The 16,574-nt window shown below is 34.2% G+C and overlaps 1 protein-coding gene across 2 annotated transcripts in view; it reads right to left on the reverse strand.

Moving 5' to 3' along the window:
- LOC140780247 (uncharacterized) overlaps positions 1–16,119 on the reverse strand; it is a 28,018-nt gene extending 11,899 nt beyond the window's left edge. The window contains exons 1-15 of one of the 2 annotated variants that reach the window (XR_012107474.1): positions 15,797–16,119; positions 14,949–15,123; positions 13,851–14,519; positions 13,436–13,579; positions 13,146–13,244; positions 12,917–13,042; positions 11,481–11,543; positions 9,434–9,526; positions 6,707–6,817; positions 5,564–5,727; positions 3,794–3,872; positions 3,561–3,659; positions 2,798–2,854; positions 676–720; positions 128–218 (exon numbers count right to left, since the gene is read on the reverse strand). Coding sequence is in view for 1 of the 2 variants with exons in the window: in XM_073125667.1 (XP_072981768.1) it covers positions 128–218; positions 676–720; positions 2,798–2,854; positions 3,561–3,659; positions 3,794–3,872; positions 5,564–5,727; positions 6,707–6,817; positions 9,434–9,526; positions 11,481–11,543; positions 12,917–13,042; positions 13,146–13,244; positions 13,436–13,579; positions 13,851–14,519; positions 14,949–15,123; positions 15,797–15,978 (2,197 nt within the window). In the remaining variant the exon portion in view is untranslated. The remainder of the gene's footprint in view (positions 1–127; positions 219–675; positions 721–2,797; positions 2,855–3,560; positions 3,660–3,793; positions 3,873–5,563; positions 5,728–6,706; positions 6,818–9,433; positions 9,527–11,480; positions 11,544–12,916; positions 13,043–13,145; positions 13,245–13,435; positions 13,580–13,850; positions 14,520–14,948; positions 15,124–15,796) is intronic. The other variant, XM_073125667.1, reaches the window with a different exon arrangement.
- Between the last annotated feature and the right edge of the window lie 455 nt (positions 16,120–16,574).

Consider the following 16,574-nt stretch of genomic DNA (forward strand, 5'->3'; position numbering starts at 1 on the left):
AGTAACATCTACATGGTGAACAGTAATATAAATCAATATAATAAGGGTTTCAGGATGTAGAGAAAAGAAACTGTACATCGATAGCAATTGAAGAATCAGAATGTTGCTTCAAGCTATAATTTCATACCATGAGTTGATAAATGAAAAGATTCCAACTTGCTTTCTAGCCGCCTTGATAGTTCCTTTTGTACATTCCCCTCCAACCATTTCCTTGTGTCCTTTATTACATAAAATATGGTACTTAACTACTGAAGTTGCAAATAAAATTTTCAAAAGTGCTATAGAAGTGGATTAGAAGCTCATATAAATAGCGCAAAGGTCATAGAGTCGGTATTCACTTTTAAACATACATAAATTGGTATATCTAAATACTATTAAAATGTATTTGATGAAAACAAAAGATGGAAGTATACGAGGAATATTTGCATCATTTCATGGTACATTGAGACTCAAGGCCTAGCAGTTCAATAGGTCTAGGTGAGAGATTTACTGACAGACTACATTCGGAGAAACTTTCAGCAATGACACTATTAGTATGTTTGGTACTACCACAATAAAAGAGTTTACATAGTAACAAATTTATTACTTTCATTTCCTGTATACCATTGGAATTTTTGCTTAACCTAGATACAACAAAGACATTCTCCAGATATTTTGGTCCACAGAAGTACATACCAAGTTGATAAGGCAATTGAGGTTTGTCGCCATGATTTCTATTCCCTGCATTAACATTTATCACTATTTAATCCATGCCAACAGCAGCTAACCTAATAAAATCTTGATATGTAGTAGAAATTTAAATCAAGTCAAAAGAAGCACCACGAGTATTTCAGAACAGTCTAATGCATTGAGAACAACTTGTAGAACAATGATCAACTATGAGAAGAAATGGATGAACAAGTACTTAAAGTCTTAACTCTTAAGTAGTATTTCTCACTGAATGGATGAGCACAATTTACAACTTGAAAAGCATTCAATAATAAAGTGTACTGTGAGGCATGAGCATCATGTCAAATGGGTTCATCAAATAACATAGCAAGGGAAAAAAAGGATGCACTTTGCAAAGGTATCAAGAAAAAGAAAACAAATAATACTATGTATCTAGCTAACTTCTGAGAAGCCTTTAAGATGAGAAGTCAGTTAAAGCAAGAACCATGCTACTCACTAGTGCTCTCCCTCCCACAAACATACAGGCAAACCATGCTTATTTAACATCAAAGAGTATCATTAGGAAGAGAGGGTGCTTTGTATAACAACAGCTATGAAAACTACAACTCAAACAATACTTGCTTCTTAAACCATATATGGGTGTTTCACCAACTGGATTGACTGAATTCTATGCCATGTGGTAGGTTCAAATCATATTTCCTGCTTTTGTAAATTTACTGTTTCGTGTTTGTTTGAAATGACCAGGTAATCAAAAGTAAGAACCCCATCTGTCTATCAGGTAGTCCTTTCAAGTTTCAATAGCTCAGGATAAAGTTACTAGTAGTGAAAAGCAACTTCAAATATATGCAATAATCCCGGTATCTGGCTAAATATTGTAGTTTTTGAACTCACCAAAATAGTCATATTATGTTCTCATGCAACATGCTTCTTGAAACAGAATAAAGTTATTAATAGTAAACCATTTAAAGTTTGTGTTAGAGACAGTCAATTATCACATCATAATTTGAAGAAAACAACTTAACATGCTTGTAAAAGAGGACACATGGTTATCTTATAATGCATGGCAAGAAGAACCTGAGATTGATTTGACTCACCTGTTTTATAGAGCCTATCATACAGTCTCATAACCAACTATTGTTCAGTATAGCTGAGAAGTTGCCAGGTTATAGAACAACACTATCTTATTTGGCTTGATTATAACAAGTACCATTTTGAAAATAGCAATGTATGGAAAGAACTGGAGATGATTTCCCAGGTTATAGAATAGCACTATCTTATTTGACTTGACTATAACAAGTATCATTTTGAAAATAGCAATGTCTGGCAAGAATTGGAGATAATTTCCAATGAGACTGGAGATAATTTCCAATGAGTAGGGGTGTAATCGAGCAAAGCTTGATCAGAGCTAGAAAGCTTGATCGAGCCTAGCTCTGATCAAGCTTGAATTGAAAATAATTTTGAATCTAGATTTGTGATTAAGCTTAAACTGAAATCATTTCAATTTAAACGAATTTTAAGCTTGAGCTTAAATAAGCCGATCAATAAGCAATTTCAAGTCTTAATCAATTCAAGCCTAATTTTGAGCCCTATCAAACTTGACTTGAATCAAGCTTAAAATAAGACATAATTCAACTATAAAAATATAACATTACAAAATATAAACTAACAGAAATCTGTATGTATCTGAAAAAGATATGATATAGACATATAGTACATAGTAATTCACTTAAGCAAATTTTAAAACATAATAGAAATATAGTATAGTATAGAAAATATTACTCATATTATATATATAATTATTCTGAGCCTTATCGAGCCGACTCGTGATCAAGCTTGGCTTAAAATTATATTCAAGCCTATTTTGAAGATCAAGCTTGACTCAGCTCATTTTCTAGCCGAGCTTGATTGAGCCTTATTGAGCCAGCTCGATTATTGCCCCTAAGTGTCTGATAGGTAGTTGTTTCTTACTCTCACAATCTTCTTTTTTTTTGTTTTTGTTTTTTGTTTTTTTGTTTAGATCCACATGATGAGTTGATGGCATAGTGATGATAACAAAAAACTAGTTTCCTACATTCTTGAATGTTGTAAACTGATACAGAAAAGGAACTTAAGTATTACATGAAATTACCTCTGAAACAATGGCCAATCTTTTAGTTTGCCTTGCCAGATTGAGTTGCCGATCCAACTATAGCAACCAGAGTACAAATGAGCCATCATACAATAATACAGACCAAAGAACTTAAAAACATAAATCAGATATGAGGTTATTAATTATTAAATATCATTAATCAATACTAATGATGAAAAATACTATGTTTAATCCAAGATAATAAAGAAGCAACAATAACAACAACGACAATGATGATGACGACAAAAATGACGATGAACAACAACGACAACTAGAAGTTGCTAGTCCTAGCTATTTGAGATTAGCTATATAGACCTTCAGTTAAAGAAGCAGAAGAGTAATTCCATGTAATTTCAATAGTTCACTAAATATCTGAAGAATCCAAACTTTTGAAATTGTGTGCAGTCTGTTGTCAGCTGCAAGTTAGCATTGCAGCACTAATCTGGTTCAATTATATAGAATAGTTTTGCAATTATATTTTCTACTGGAGAATATTGACTTACTTGTTACTGCTGACATATCATTCAATAAGTTAGTCAGAGGCTTCCAAAGAACAACCCATAGGTATTACGAATGGTACTTTGCTTTGGACTTACTTTCTTAAAGAACATCACTACGAGTAAATAAAATCAGCAAAGGATAAAGGCTCCAGGGATCACATATGAACTCACTAACGGAAGTGTGTGAACAAATAGGGGTTCTGGAAATGACACAGTACCCAGTCAATAAGAGCGAGGAGGAAAGTATATATACCATGAAATACCTGAAAAAAATCTCCAAATTTTTCCTTATCAACACGATTCAAATGAAATGGCACATCAGCTCGTAAGTCATAATCATCAAATATATCCAGCAATATGACCTGCAGTGAGAAAAAAGAAATGGCAGAATGAAGTCTAAACTAATCCCAAGAAGTAGAGAATATCTGTAAGATGATTGTACAAGGAAATAAACATATATAAAGAAATGTTAGGTTTTGCAATGCAGAAAGCTCACAGGAATGATCTCCAAAACTGCAAATATCTTAGCAGCATATTTTGAGGAATAATAAGTTGAGATGCACAGGAGATCTGGGCTGCACAGCAAAAGTTCCAGTAGGATTTACATATGCCAACACCAAAAGTTACAAAAATAATTAACAGCTGATGGACAGAAGTAGAATCAGAGGAAAAGATTGAATAACAATTACGAGATTATAGAAGAAATGAAGAATAAAATAAATAACATGGGATATAGTGGAATACTAAGAATTTTAAAAGCCAAAAAAATGGAAAGACTTTCTTGTGCTATTACTATTCGTGATAAACTAAACTGGATTCTTTCATTTGTATGCAGTTGACCTTTAGAATCTCCATAGAACCATTAAGTAATCTGCTTCTAGATGTTGCTTCTTTGCATCTGTACCCACTCCGCAGATCAGAAGTTATTAGTATTTGCTCCTACCAAGCGCACCCTCAAAGGGAAAAACAAAGGAATAGGTTTCCCATTGCACAAGGCTCCCGCCAACAAGGGTCTAGGGAGCGAAAGATGTACCCAGCATTATCAATGTTACTATAAGACTATTCTCATGACTCAAACACATGACCACTTGGATGCAATGGGCAAGCCTTATAGTCAGACTAAGTGGCATCCTCTACTTCTATGAAATCAATCTTCCCTAAGAGTTCACTATGTTGTCTTTATTGGACATATCTAAATCAATTCATCCATCAACATTATTCTTCTCACTAACCGTCAGCTTTCACAAACATAGTTCCGTATTTGCTTAATATCTAATACAAAACTGTAAGGTTGATGTTATAGTCATCCTACAAACCTTCTTTTTAAGATAAAGGAGCATACTGTAATCATGTGACAAAAGAGGTAATACAAGAATTCCTCTTAGGTACTTCTTATACTTGTCCTCTATTTTGATGGTCATGATTTACTAAACCTACACTTCATATACTCAACTTTCTCCTCCTTACTCTGAAACCATTAAATTCCAAGTTTCATCTCCATACCTCCAACTAGGTCTTTGATCCAACTTAAATGAATCAACTGAAACAATATCATCAACAAATAAAAAAAACTGCCAAAATCAAATCTTGAATATTTCTAGTCAATTCATTTATCTAGCCAATATAAACAAGTAAGGATTTAGTGTTGAACGGTTGAACCTCATTGCAACCTATTGTTATAGGAAAATCATACATCTTTCTGCCGCTTATCCTCACACTGGCCAATGATTACATATCCTTGATGTATCATAAATTATACTTGGCAATCCTTTCTTTTCCATCAATTATTTTAGCAAATATATAGCTTTTGCAGTCAATCTACTAGGCATGATATCAACTTGATTTTCATGAAACCAATTTGTTTTGTCCACCTTTGATACTGAATTTGAATGGAGATTATCAAATGCCCTAAATTGAGGTTCACTTAAGTGCTTAACCTTCTTAGCTTCCTTTTTTTTTCACTTTACTTTTCTATCACTTTAATTTTTTTATCAAGGTTTTTACATTGTCCTCTTTATATGTTAATGCTCTTTTGGCACCTTGCTACATAATGAATAATCCATCTTATACGAGCTGGAGATATTTAATGGTATAAGAGGTTCTTTCAATTATCAAAAGATAAGTAATGAAAAAAATAAATAAACAGGAAAGGAAAAGCAGCTTCTTTCTCCGCAGCTAAATTCATTACCTCCAGCAGCATATTATGGCAACTAAAACTAGCTAAGAAACTTCAAATTGCCAAATTGGCAAATGGTTGGTGACACACCTTCTGCATTGCTTGATCCGTACTAATGGTACGTTCAGCAACAAATGAAATTTAAGAAATAAGGCATGCAAGATCAGCACTATCGACGAATCATGCCTAATCTTCTTCTTTATGAGCTCATCAAATCTCGAAATGTATCCCCAAGCATATACAGCATCAGTAATCTGAGAATAATAGAAAAGAATTTCATCAAAGCAAAATCTGGTCGAGTATTTCATTAAAGAAGACTCTAAAAGAAACAGAAATATATGCTCATAGTTATGGAAATAATTTAATTACAATTTACATTAATCAGTAAATTTGGAGTAGTTTTAACTAATCATGTGAAAAGCAAATTGCCAAGCATGTTGGGCAACACCAAGCTTACAGATGAGTATAATATCTCCAAAACATGGATCGCCAAATATAAGAACTCCGAAGATTCTGAAGATCGTAAAGTCATTACTTGATAATTCTCCTTTATAAACTAGCTATACTCAGCAAAATAGCACATAAAAAGTAGAACACTTGAGACGAAATAACTGAATAATGAGCAGACAAAAGAATTAGTATGGAAAATGGGCAGCTTCCATTGAAAGCTGCCTATATATTTACAATCACGTAATGTTATCATGCAATAAAGTTTTGCTGCTGGTCAATCATCTAGGATGAACTGTAGCAGATCCGCAGAGTACAGAAGAAAAAAAATAACAACTATTAGAATCACAACATATAGGTCTGGTAAATGTTGCTCTCTTTACATATAAATAGCCTAATCGGAGAGCTTATTGATGTGCCAAAATATTGGTTTAGTGTAGCATTTTTTTTCTTTCGGTCATGAAGTTTTATGCTACTTGATCTTGTCTTTTTGAGTTTTTGCCCTTATATCTGGTCTCTCATCTTTAAATCCCTGCATTTAGTAGGCTTTTAGAAGCAAAGCAGAACCTCCTGATTCCTTACCTCTTATACACAACTAAGCATATATTAGTAATGCAGTTTGTTAGTCATCAAAGAAAAATAAAAAGAACACTGTATATGTCAAGAAATGCTTAGCATTTGGTACTTGTCACTATCCTTATAACCATCATTCAGGTCTTATAAAAGTAAGTGTACCAAAGTATCAATTACTGAGATGAAAACCAAGAAAGAAGTTTCCACACTTACCACAGAGAGTACTGATGTAGCTTCAGTATCTAAATTGATAATTTTAATCATATCATGAAGGTGCTTCTGGACATTGGATAGGCCATGCTTAATTTGCAAACTTTCTTCAATCTAAAATATTTGACAAAAGAAATTTATAAGTGTATAGAAAAGAAAGAAAATTAAAAGAGTAAAGAATATTCTACTTGATATGGAAGAGCAAAGATATGTTAATAAATAATAACTAATGAATTACAAAACAATATGTTTAACTATGGCACTCCTAATACCTTCATCAGTAGTCACATGTCAGAAGCAGGAATATAGAAAACATAGGAAGAAGTAAAAAAAAGTTGCTGTCTTACACAAGGCTCCTGCTAAAACAAGGTAAATGAATGAATGGATATATAGCATTACCTTCATTGATGTGATATTGTTCTTGGCTCAAATCTACTTACACAATTTGCACGATGACAGGCCTGATTATCTAAGTAAGCAATGCTCTCTTGAACATAAAAATACTTACCAACTCTTGACATGAAATATCACAAAAAGGTCGCCTTGGATGCATAGACACTAGGGGTGTAATCAAGCAAAGCTCTATTCAAGCTTTGCTTAAATTAGTTTCAAGCCAAACCCAAAGCATCAACTTGAATTGATTAGATTCAATTCGAGCATATTTTGAGCTGCTTGATAAGTAGATTCAAGCCTATTGTAAATCAAGCCTAATTCAAGCTTGAATCAAGCTGGAATTAAGTCTTGGGTTGTCTACACTTTATAAAAACATATCAAACATGTAACCAAGTTGAATGTTATTTATTATGTGTGTCTATGTATATATAAAACCACAAGCCGAACCTTATATATAAAACTACAAATCCAATTTATCAAGCTTGACTCATTTCAAATACGAGCAAAGTTTGATCGAGCCTTATCGAGTTGAAGCTTGAACAGGCTTGACTATTTTGACAGCCCTAATAGGCACCCACCTCGGGTGAAGCCCACATAGTTTGTTTAACAGAGTATTTTCCATAGATTCCAGTTTTGACTTATCTTGATTCTAACCCAAAACCAATTTGGTGACTGGCTTCAGCCTAGGATTGGCCAGTTTTGATTGTATCGATTAATTCATCTTGGCCTTTTCAGAGGAACTCGATCAATACTGATTGAAATGGAATTTTTTTAAAGATTTAGATTGGATCGACCTCGGGGAACATCAATAATTCATGTCCTTAGCTATCTTTCTTATCAAGTTTTCAGCTTTTATTCTCTATTTCTCATGTACACTCTCCTCCCGCCCCTCATACTTCACTAAGCCAATCCAGCCATCCAACAACTGATCCGATTAGCTTTTCCAGCTATTCAACACTTTAATAAACTCCGATAAGTGTTTTTTTTTCTTTTTTTTTCTATTTTTCATTTCTCTTCTCTCTCTTTTCACGTACTCTTTAATTCCCCCTTTCTCATTATTATAGAATAACAGTAAAGAAAGATGAGATCTCTCTTTCTCTTCATTTCACTTCTACAACGATAATTTACAAGCATAGAAATTTATTGATCCAGCTCAAAACTCATCATGATTTTGAATGAGTACATTTTTTACTTTTTAGGCTTCATATGAGAATCATTTTTATTTTTTTATTTTTCTGTCAGTTTTTCTAAGTATTTAGAAATTTTTTTGAAATCATATTTTTGATGAAAACCCCTTGGTTCTATGGATTAGAGAAATGAAGAATAAATTCTTAAATGATAAAGATAACCTATGGTTAGATAAGGCATTAGGGGAGACCACGACTAGAGCAGAGGCTGATATGAGTCGTTCAGCAGCGAGAAAGAGTATAACTATCAATATCAGCAATCATTCAAATGATTTTGATGATACACCTAGTGGTGAGATCGTCCATTCCACATTTGCTGAGGAAAGTCAAGTAGGCGTAGAGATTGAAGATAGAAAAATTGAGAATGTACATACATATTAGTGAATTTGATATCAGGAAATTGCTTTTTATGACTATGATTCATTAAGTATTTATTGTTTGAAATCATCACATGATCCATATACTGGTTACTATCCTACTTAGTATCCTGAATATCCTTAGTATCCTTAAACACAAGATCCACATACTGATCATTATCCTCCTCAGAGACAAAAAGATCTATTTGATATGAATGATATGATGCAATCACTCTTTAGAGCACCAGACCCTAGACATCATTATTTACAAACTTATGATAATTATAATGACGATGACTATAGGAATTTACGAGAGCCAGCTTGGTATTTATCGAAGTTTTGACTTTTGAATAACTTAGTACTTTTTTTATTTTTAGGGTTCATATGTGAATAATTATTATTTTCTTGTTCTTTTATGTTTTCTAAATTTTTAGAAATTTAACTCCATTTATTTCGATCCAAGATGGACCACCGATATGACCGATGTGACTAATATGTATCGTTTTTTCGGAAGGCCAATCTCAATGCCGATTTTTTTAATCTTGTTTTTTTACTGTTAGCCAGCATAGGTAAAGATGGTAGAAAATTCTCTAGTATCTCATCAAATTAAGGACCAAAGCTACCTAAACAGGCACCCAGGCAGACTACCAAAAAAACATACATTTATATAAAAAAACTAATAACTTGCAAAAATATATAAAAAAAGAACAAGAAAAATTGTGTACAGAGAAAACAACTAAGCAGCAGTTGCTTTGTGAGTTATGCTAGTTAATTACTAGGATAAAAGTTCTCACTTGATGAAGTTGTTCAACATCCTTTAATGCAGATATTACACGATAGATTACCCTGCTTGAGCTTCCGCTTTCAGTATAATTTAATGTGTCAACCTGCCAAGTGTAGACCATAAATAAATAAGTTCATCACAAGATAATTATATAATAGAAAATTGGAAGCTCTCTAAGAAATAAGAGATTCAATGTCCTTCAAATATTACTTTTATATGTTTTCATTTACACATTCAATGTCAATAATAGCAGAGCTCTACATCAAGGTTGTACGGAATAGATTAATCTTTACACATTTGTCATCTGTTTTTGTAGGTCTCCTTTAATTGAAACACAAGTACAAATCCTAGAAGACTTTCAAATTAGAGAACTTGAGATCAACTTGATTTTTACAAAAACAATCAAACTAATGATGGTCATGCCGGTTAGCATGCCCCATGCCGATGGTGACATAGCACTTGGCACAAAGTGCGCTAGTGGCATTCTCTTGTGCCGACTGGCATAGATCGCATAAAGTTCGAAACAGATTTTTCATTTATCCAAAACAGATTTATTAAAATGGTAAATCAAAAATATTCTAAGGAACTTTTTTTTTATCATGTGACAAACTTAATTCATGTAAAGCCTTTTTTTTTAAAAAAAATTCTATTTCAATCATATTATAGAGTGTTCAATCATTAATATTAATTTTAATTAATATATTCAATAATATTATGTGTTAAATAATGTTTCTATTTGACTATTGCTATATCTTTAATAAAATATGTCATTTACAAAAATATCTAAAAATAAAAAACTCTAATGTAAGCTTTAATACATATATTCAAATAAAAAACTAAAGATTGACGTGTCAAAAACCCAAAAAGCAACTTTAAATATTCTAAAAATTATGTTAAAATGTGTCAAAGATGTGCCGAGAATGTGCTAGTGGCACGTAGGGGCGTGCCAATCAACATGTTTATTATTGAACAAAGCTAATATAACCACATAAATTAGAGAACAATATTCCAAATCATTCCATATGAATATATCTTTTCAAAATCCTTGTTGTTTCATTTTTACCTTGATAACGATCCTTGTGGTCCACATCTTTTCAACTTACTTGTTTTGTTTTCCTTTCTTATAGACTCTACTCTATATCGCTTGACTGATATGAAAAATTCTTAGAAAGTTGCAAACCACGAGGACTTATTTGAGACCATCTTAAAAGAAATGAATGTCTATGATAGAAATGAGACAACAAGGAGTAACCACATATTCCACAAAGTTGCGAACCACAGGGAAATCTTGCACTTTAGCATGCATCCTAGTTGGTTGAGGGGCTTTTCTTGTTCTAAAGCTGTCCCGGTTTGGAATTGGCTGGATCAATCCTGGAGGAAAAGAAACACGGTTCCCTAAGCATGGTAGTAAGAGGCCAAGCCCTACTAGGCACTATTTGCTTAATGGGCATATGTCCTCTTTTTAGAAGGAAGGCCTAGCCTCTTGTTCACCCCATAAGTTGGAGGGTGTTATCAAATCAAATGAAAAAAAAAAAAAAGACCCATGGGATGAAGTATTATGGCTAATTGTAGAAAGTTCCAGACCACCAGACTGATTTATAAGGATTTCCCTGATATGAAAAGATGCCTAATCTAGTAAATTTACTTGGTTGAAATTTCTCTACTTTCTGATCCCTTAAAGTTCCTGAAATACCATATTGCACTTAATGGGTTTATCAAGATTCAAAACAAGCAAAGGAACATCCAGAAGCCACTGAAACTTCTAAAACTAAATCTATACTTTATAGTGCATAGAAACTCCAACTATAATGGAGATGCAAAATTTCAATCCTCAAACTCAGCCTTCAATCGTATTGCTCCTTCTCAGTAGTGCATCAAGAGAGATATAAGACCAAACAGACTAACTTTCTATCTTAGAATGGTTCCTTCTTGAACCTCTGTATTTTTCAAGTAATTTATTCTCGTTTTTGTACCATTTTATGCGTATACTATGGAGAACATGCATATTAGATCTTCTTAACCAAAATTAGATGAGCAAATAAATAGGAATCGCTTACCTCCATTGACAACTTCTCAAACCAATCTTTCAGACTCGTGTTTTTGAATTTGCATGATGAAGCCTACATACACATAAAACACAGTTGATATAAAAATCAGTTAATACGAGAGCTTTTTCCATAGAAAAGAAAGTTCATTTTGTACAAACATTTCCTCAAATATAAGTTACAAAAGATTAAGCAAACATATTTTGCGTTCAGAAGAAGAACAAACTTGAACCAGCCTACTTGAGAAGATACCAAATGTGTATACATCTACAAAAGCAATGGCACATGCAAGTATTATATGATAGGACAGAAATTGCAGCTAACTCACCAGCTGGCAGATAACAATGGCACTTTAGTAGTACCTCCATTTGAATAAATTTAGTAAAAGTAAGAAACCACATAACCAATGGACAGACATTACGCAATAGTTTTGACTAAGAAAACAGATTCAAATAAATCTTTGGAATTGCTGTTGCTTATAGATGTGAATAACAAGTATTTATCTGGACAACAATTCAGAAATGTCATTAACGGATATCATTATACACAGAAAAAGATCTCGGCAGATAACATTTTAGCAAAGCTGATCAGAAAAATTATATTGCTGATTTCAGCCCTAATGGTAAAGAAATAGCGCACATGAGAGTATAAGTTCAAATATGAGCCTTCAAAAATCAGAACTAATGGAGTTAAAACATTTACAAGTAAATTTGGAGATTGACCGAATAATCTAATAATAATACTGTAAGACAATGGGGCACCTTTTTATGCCCTTTCCTTTTCTCTCCTTTTTTTTTCTTTTTCTTTTATTTCCTCAGAACGAACTGCATACCTTTTCTCATACCAAAGTATCCTTAAGCATGTGATGAATATAAATGGACATTTTTTAGCAATAAATTTTCAATTTTCAGCAAAGAGATGCACATTCACTACTTGCTGATGGAAACCTTAAAGTTTGGAAAGTTTTTGAAATCTATTGCTATAAAATAAACATTAAGAGAGGGAGGGAGGGGGCGAGAGAGAGAGAGAGAGAGAGAGAGAGAGGGCATGGACACCATTTTTTTTTTCTAATTGACTTGTTTGATGTGCAAGCATCTAGATAACGAATGGAGGCTGTAATCCATCTAGATTTGAGACAACTCTGTGACCGCAATTTACTATATACTAATCCTGAAAGGACTAGCAGTAGAGTAACAAGGCTGCCATTCTGCCATAGATCTACCTTGCTCCAAGTTTATGTAGTTTAAAATCAAGCAATTGCGATCCCACCCTCAAAGGTTAACCTAGACCAGATAGACATCAGCACAAAGAAGTGATGACTTTAACACAGAACTGAATCAATCTAAAAGGTGAATTTCAAATGTTAAGGCCATCCCCTGCAAAGAACAGTAGTAATATGGAAAATATCATCTCCAAACTATTGCCAAACAGAATATTCGAGAACGTACCCAAGTCCCAAAATGGTTATGGGATAAGTTCTTGATGCATTCAGAAGCACAGAGCTTCTTTTTATTCCATATAGCTTCTCTGCTCTTCAAAAGTTCATTATAGATTTTCTTCACCTCAAACTCAAGCTGTGATATACAAATTTATGAAAAGTCAATGTCAAACATCTGACAGAAGTTTTTGAAGGAAATTTCATTACTCAAACAAGTTTCTCAGAAAGGAGTTCATCACTTGGGAAGTCATCAGTAGAAGTTGTAATAAACTGTCCTCATCAACTTGCTGTGCCAGTGATACAGAAGTCACTAGGTCCCTTGATTTCTTCTCATAGCTCTACAAGCATTGCTGCATTATTAAGTCTAACAAAGGCAAGTATACGAAAGAGTTGCACAAAAATGAAAAGAAACTGTTTGGGCAGCATGACAACTCATACATGACAAGTTCTTAGAGTTGCCACTTTGCCAATATGGATATATGTTACATCTGTACCAAAAAGACAACTTGATAAACTGAAAAGGGCTCACAATTCTATGAAGTAAAAGCCAGCGCAGTGTAACATTGCAGTTCCTGATAAAGGAAACTAGATGCTGAGAGTTATCCAGCACATAATCTTTGTTTAGATCACCATCAGAGAGAGTGGAACCTAACTCAGATAGGAGATGTTTGACCTGCCAGATGAAATGATTAGTAGCCATAATACTGCAGGAATAAAGATAAAAGCAGCACAGAGTACAACTAGCACAAAAGAATCATCTATAAAAGCAGTGAAGCATCCAAGTGCAACTAATGTTGAGATGCTGCTTACTTGCTTAACATTTAGTCCTATGCAAATGGATAAATTAATATCGGGAAATGCATGAATCATGATAGATAAATCAATAAATTTACTGTCATTTGAAATGGTATGAAATTGGTAACGCAATGTTAAATAATACTGACCTTGGTACAATGATGCAGGCAGCAATCCCGTATAAAGGTGGGAGAAAGACAAGAATATAATGATGCTTTTGCTTCTCTGTATGCATCCCAGGACACAAATAAATCTACCGAAAAATGCAAAAATATGGGGATCACCCAATTATCTTTAAAGAACCGATCAATAATCTCTCGCATAATGAGACCATTATGCAGAAACTCTGGAGAATAAAATAGAAGTACATACAAACATCCACCCTGTAAGGATAATGCTGTAGTGCGGTGCTGTGGATCAGGATAGTGGCGAATATGATTGTACATGTCATTGCCCCGCAAACAACATATAATAGAATCTACTACCAGTTTGGAAATTGGAAATCTTGCAAAAAGATCTTCAGTCTTTTGTACAGAAAGAATATCCGAGCTTAATTGAGATGAACTAGCATGACTAAATGTGCCAGTTGTTGGCAAGTGTGCACGACAAAGCGAGCATATCTTCTCTAGCATTGGATAATTCAAACAGTGGTCAATCCGTAGGTGTGCCACAAGAAGCTTCTCACGCAAGAACCCACCCATCTTGTGCTCCATTAATAGCAGAAGACATCCAAATAATGTAATGGACTCTGTCAGCAGTTGGCACCCACAATAACTCTCCAGTACTCCTTCTAATGTATACTGCACATAAAGTCCTTCCTGTGCAATAGAATGCATTTCTTTAGTATCTCTGATAACCAAGCGTAAGTAGGAGGAAATAAATATAGAATATCTGGTGCTCTAATATATTCCTACATTATTAACTAACTTAATAATACTAGTGCTAATAACTGAACCAACACTCATGCACTTGGCAAAATGATGGCAACAGTAAAGTTTTCAACTATGTCTTCAGTTCCACCAAGCAATTATTCACATTGGCTAAGGATCCTTTTATTCTACTCAGCTTTGCCTCAGGTTCTCTATCAAAGTAGGTATCTTTGAAGATCTAGAAAATTCCTAGACAAGAGAACGATGACTTAAATGAGGTGATTACAAGAGCCTTCATAATGAAAAGATACAAAAGATGCAAAACTAATTGGCCAAAGGAGAAGTTAGCTATTCACAAGAGACAAATGTAGATCTGACCTGTAGATCATTCAGGTATTGAAGGAGCTCCATATGATAAACAACAATTCCATTCACCAAAATAAAGAACCTCTGCATATAAGCAGAACAAGATTCACGAAGGTGGTCTTCTAGAGCTTCTAGATCGGCATTCCCTTCAATCCTTGACTCAAAGTCACTAGGAGAGTCAAAATACCTGAACAGATAAAATATGAGGCTTAATGATTCATTTGATGTCAAATTAAAACTGTTGCGGGCAAGTATCGAAGCTATTTCCTAGATGAAAAAGAAAGTATGACTAACAATCTCATCTAAACCTATTTCTGAGCAAATAAAACAATGTGGAAATTAAGTCCCTATGGTTTGCATCTTTTAGAGATTACTTCCTATGATATAAGACATGGAGATTAATCTCTACAAAACCACATGGATAAGATCAAAAATATTGCATGGATTTCTCTTATAAAAATAAACCACATTGACAATCTCAACAAGTTGTCATTTCTCAGCAACCAATTCTAAAACTTTCTAGAACAACAAAAGTTCCAACCTTGTGGTAATTCAGGAATAAAATAACACAGCTTGAATATCGTCTCCAAAATTATCCGAAGTACTTCCTATAACAAAAACGTAAAATCACATTCATCTGAATTACTTCCTATGACATAAAAAGTAAAACGCACAGCTACTAATTCTAAGAAGTTGCCATATCACAAGGTTAATTCTAAAAAGTTCCAAACCACAGGGATTATTTCGAACTCGTTTTCCCTAAAACAACAAATCCCAACCAAGAAGGTCTTAAGATCTCCCTCAAAACTATCCAAGTTTGATGCAAGAATCCGACGAGGGGACGGGGCTTATCGACGCACTCGAGATCGAAGAGAACGGGTTCAAAGCGGCGATCGAGGAATTCGGAGGGGATGCGGTCGGAAAGGAGGAGGAGCTCCCCGATCAGGGTTTGGGCTCTGGCGCAGAAGTGGAGAAGCTCCGGGAAGGAGGCGGCGGGGTCCTCGTCCGCCTTCGAACCGGTCCGGTTCTTTGCGGTCTCCATTTCCCGAGCCGTTCTAGACCGGCCAGCTCAGACGGCGGTTCGGTTTTCCCCGGCCGGAGCAGGGGAGGACTGGAGAGGAGAGGCAGAGGAGGAGGACGGAGAAACAGTGACAAGAAAGGGAAGGAACGGTATCCCAGTGAAAGCGGATCGGGAAAGATATTTGTGATCCGACCCGCGTGGTCTTGGCTTCCGCGCAATCGGGTCGGGTTAGTCAATTTTAAGTACGAACGCAATCAGTTTATTAAATAGATGACACAAATTATTTAAATTTATATAAGTAATTAGGTTATAAATAGAGATTAATGTGATAAACGAATATTGTTTGTAAGATAGATAATTTGAGCTTTTTTTTTATGTTATAAATAGTCTACTCGAGTAATAAATTATTGGTTATTTGGATCATAATCGACTAAATTCAAACACCTTCACTGGAAACCGGTCAAATTTTGCCACCAAATGACCGGAAGATTTTTCATCTAGCCTACAATATTAATTATGTGTGTTTATTGCAGATTGCATCATGTATTCTGGCTATTTTTTTGTGAGGTCCTTACACAAATTTGTCATAGGATATTTTTTTAAAAAAAAAAAATAAA

This window comes from Typha angustifolia, chromosome 1, assembly GCF_048772165.1.
Source record: "Typha angustifolia cultivar Huaian chromosome 1, ASM4877216v1, whole genome shotgun sequence".
In the NCBI taxonomy this organism is placed as follows: Eukaryota; Viridiplantae; Streptophyta; class Magnoliopsida; order Poales; family Typhaceae; genus Typha; species Typha angustifolia.